Source organism: Haliaeetus leucocephalus, unplaced genomic scaffold, assembly GCF_000737465.1.
Source record: "Haliaeetus leucocephalus isolate CR32 unplaced genomic scaffold, Haliaeetus_leucocephalus-4.0 Scaffold175, whole genome shotgun sequence".
NCBI classification, from domain to species: domain Eukaryota; kingdom Metazoa; phylum Chordata; class Aves; order Accipitriformes; family Accipitridae; genus Haliaeetus; species Haliaeetus leucocephalus.
The window spans coordinates 85,190-88,714 of record NW_010972611.1 but is presented as its reverse complement, the minus strand read 5'-3'; the positions used below and the strand labels follow the sequence as shown (position 1 = coordinate 88,714).

Sequence of the window (3,525 nt, the reverse complement as noted above, 5' to 3'; positions counted from 1 at the left end):
GGGCCCGGCTCTGAGGAGCGGCGGCCGCCGGGGCAGCGGCCCTGCGGAGGGCAGACCCGCGCGGTGCGGCAGCGTGTGGGGACCCGGGGCGGTAATGGGGCTCGATTCAGCAGGGAGGCTGCGGGAGGAAGGGGGCAGAGCAGCGGCGGGGGACAAGGGAAGCGGCCTGCAGCGTGCCGGCAGCCGGTGCAGACGGGAGGCGGGAGAGGAAGGGCGGCTGGTTGTTGCCTTTAGTTCCCCCTCGCAGGTTTTACGAACAGAACTTCAGCTTTCCCGGTTTCCGGTAGTGGCTCCCGTTTCTAGATCGGGTTGAATGATGTACTTTATGCCTCTTTGTTATCTCAGTCCTGTGTATGTCTAGAAAAAGAGAGAAGAATGGAGTACGGTGGAGAGCACATGGGAGGGAAGACTGGGGAGAAGGCAAGGGGCAACAGGTCTCTGAAACAGCAGTGGGCCAGCAGACATCGGTCGTCCAAAGACGATAACGCTCTGGTCAGCTCAAAGTTGTTTCCATCTTCTACTCCTGTGTTTCTGGTGCTTGGCTTCAGGTTTCTGAAGCCAGTAGTAAATTTATAGAGTGCAAACAACCATAAATTTGTTTTTAATTGAGTCTGGAGAGGTGACAGGTTAGGATTACTTAATGATGTCTGCAAATATAACTTTCAGGGTTCTTTGCATAATTTTTACTACCAAATGATATTCCTTCCGATCTATAAATCCTTTCCTAAAGACCACAAGCAGACAAGTATTTTTTCTATAATGGGACTGTATGCTGACTTGGACAGTTCTTTAACTTGACCCAGGTACAAATCTGTGAAGTGGCTGCAGTTTTAATCTACTCTTCTGCTAAAGCTCCTCTCCCACAGATAGACAAACCCCAGAGAAAAGCCCTTACACCTTGTGTTGAACTAGTCATTCCAGAATTCTGTCAGAATGTTAGGGGTGCCCAAAATAAACAGAAAATTGCAGATTTTTCCGACTCCTTAATTTTACTAGTTGTGTTTGAGAAAACAGCTTTCCCATCTCTATTTTTCCTTACTGTTAAAACTGTGATTTCAAACAAATGGGATACATTTCATGCGGAATGGAATTCCTCCTTCCTCTTCTGCTGTACATGCTAGCATGGCAAAGTAAAATGACTAAAAAAGCCTCCACAGGCTGATATCTTCACTTATTCTTGAAATAGCAAAACTGGGGCTTGTTTTTCACATATGTATTGTGCATTGATTGTTAGATGAAAGAATGTAAAGCACCTTTACAAAATCAGTGTGCATCAGTGTGGAGTTATTTTCTCATTCTATGCAGTAACAGTTGTAAATGCCATTCTATGCAGTTAAACCATCTTTGTCTTGCTTAGTATTAACATTGCAGTTAATCACCAATTCCCCTAAGACAGCTATCCCTCCTAGAGAATTACAAGGTAATTACCTCGCTTTGAATGCATTGTGTAACTTACTGCAACCAAGAATTCTTAAAGCATCTTTGTTAGGTACTGTCATTATTTTCTCCTAAGGAAGTGGTATGAAGAAGGCCTTGAATGCTGGCAGAGATGACAGATTTTAACTAATTTACTTACCTTTTTGCCTTTATTTTTGCATCACAAATGCTCAAGTATTTTGTTTTGGGTTTTTTCTTCTGTTGTAATCAAAGATGGCTGAGCAGTAAATACTAACACATGATTAGGATGAAGCCGGAAACACAGAAGCATCTTCAGTCTCTACGTTATTCCAGTTCCTTCAAAAAACCCACTGTGTAGCTCTTGCTCTTACATCTCTTAAAAGCTGCTGTCAAAATAGATGTTCTTCCCCAAAAAAAGAATCTCTCCTCTTCACTAGATGAATGAAATATCTTTACTTATAAAGTAAGGGTTTTTTGTAAATGTCTCTAAAAAAAGGCAACATAATTAATGGAATATTTTTTTATTAGGCAAATTATGCTGATTACCAGCAGTCAACTGTATTGCTGCAAAGCATTCTGACAGTTTGTCTGAATTATTTGTGTGCCTAGACTTTAAGCTCTTTGGGCAGGAACGATTCTCTCCCAGCGTAAGATAGATTAAACACAGTAAAATCCCTAAAAAATCCACTTCTGTCTCTACAGAAAAAATGCTGAGAAGTCTGAAAGGACTTGTCTACCATCCTCTAAAGGTAAGTCCTGTAATAGTGTGATGCTGCTTCCAGTATTTCAGCTGTCCTGTGAACTGGAATGACAATTTACAACTGTATAAAAGTGAGATTCTTCTTACATTCATCATCTAAAAACTTGGTGCCTCCTATAAGCTGGTTGTGTAAACTCCCATTATGGGCAAAGGAAAGAAGGACAACTTGTGTCTATTATTACTTCTACATTTCTCTCTGTCGGCTGGGGAGAGAGAGAGAACGTGCAAGCAAGCCTGGATAGTTGGCTTAAGTGAGACATTTGTTAGAAGACTAAAGTTTAGCATTCTGCAGTGTCCAGAATGCTGAAATTCTACATCTTCAATACAAGTGTTTCTTGGAAAATAGAGAATCTACTTGCTCTGCACTGCTGGAAAATACAAAGGAAGCAGCCATTTATACAGAACAGAACCACCAGCCTTTTACAAAGCCTGTGCTGCTGGTGGGAAGATAATTTTGCCAAAGATGGCTCAGGGCTTCAGGTGGGTGTAGTAATATTAGCTCTGCCACAACAACACAGCAACACTACGTTATCAGTAAAGCTTCCTTATATTATAAACAGCATAATGGTTCATGTTGCATATCTGGAATGATTTCCTAATGGTAAAGAATTTCAGTCATTTTGTTTGCTGTTGTCTTTTAAATACTTTTTTCACTAGTACATAGTGATATGCAGCCATTAAAGAGGATGACTGTATAACTACTTGTTTCCAGAGATGAGATTCTGGTTATACGGTACTGTACTTATGATGGCAGCCTTTATGAAATAAACAGTCTTTTCTAGAGACTAAGATATGTGGAAACATGTAGGAACAGCTCCACCTTATGGCACATGACTTTGTGATTAATCTCCATGTACCACGTGATAGTTTGCTGCCATTTCAGGGATCTGAGTTAGACTACTCTGTCCTTTGGCAGATGGAAACTTACTATAAAATCCACTCTACACTACTAGGATAAACTGTGTTAAAAGATGATGTGAAAACGTGAGAACCTTATGTACATGTTAGGATTTACTATGCAGAACTCTACAGTGAGCCAGAAAGGTATACGTTTCTGGCATTCTGCATGAAGCCAAGGGGATCAGTGATAAGCCACTGTCTTTGTTCAGGAGGAGGGATCAAGTGGCATATTGCTGCTATAAAGTCAGAATATATAATGCATTAGCAGTGGTATTCTAGGTCACTCAAAGGTATTCTTGTAGCCTGTTAAAAATGCAGACGCACTTCTGCATGAATTTTGTAAACAGAAATGCAGTAATTCATAAAATGCAAGCCTGTATCTCTCAAATTCAGGATCATAGAATGGTTTGAGTTGGAAGGACCTTAAAGATCATCTAGTTCCACCTGCCGTGCCGTGAGCAGGGACA

General features: G+C 41.2%; 1 protein-coding gene across 4 annotated transcripts in view; it reads left to right on the top strand.

Moving 5' to 3' along the window:
• Positions 1-3,525, top strand: part of DAP3 (death associated protein 3) — a 15,545-nt gene that overhangs the window by 255 nt on the left and 11,765 nt on the right. The window contains exons 1-2 of one of the 4 annotated variants that reach the window (XM_010564006.1): positions 410-492; positions 2,101-2,147. In XM_010564006.1, coding sequence (XP_010562308.1) covers positions 2,106-2,147 — 42 coding nt within the window. In that variant the 5' untranslated portion in view covers positions 410-492; positions 2,101-2,105. Of the gene's footprint in view, positions 1-409; positions 493-1,196; positions 1,421-2,100; positions 2,148-3,525 lie in introns of those variants that run through there. The other 3 variants (XM_010564003.1, XM_010564004.1, XM_010564005.1) reach the window with 3 other exon arrangements.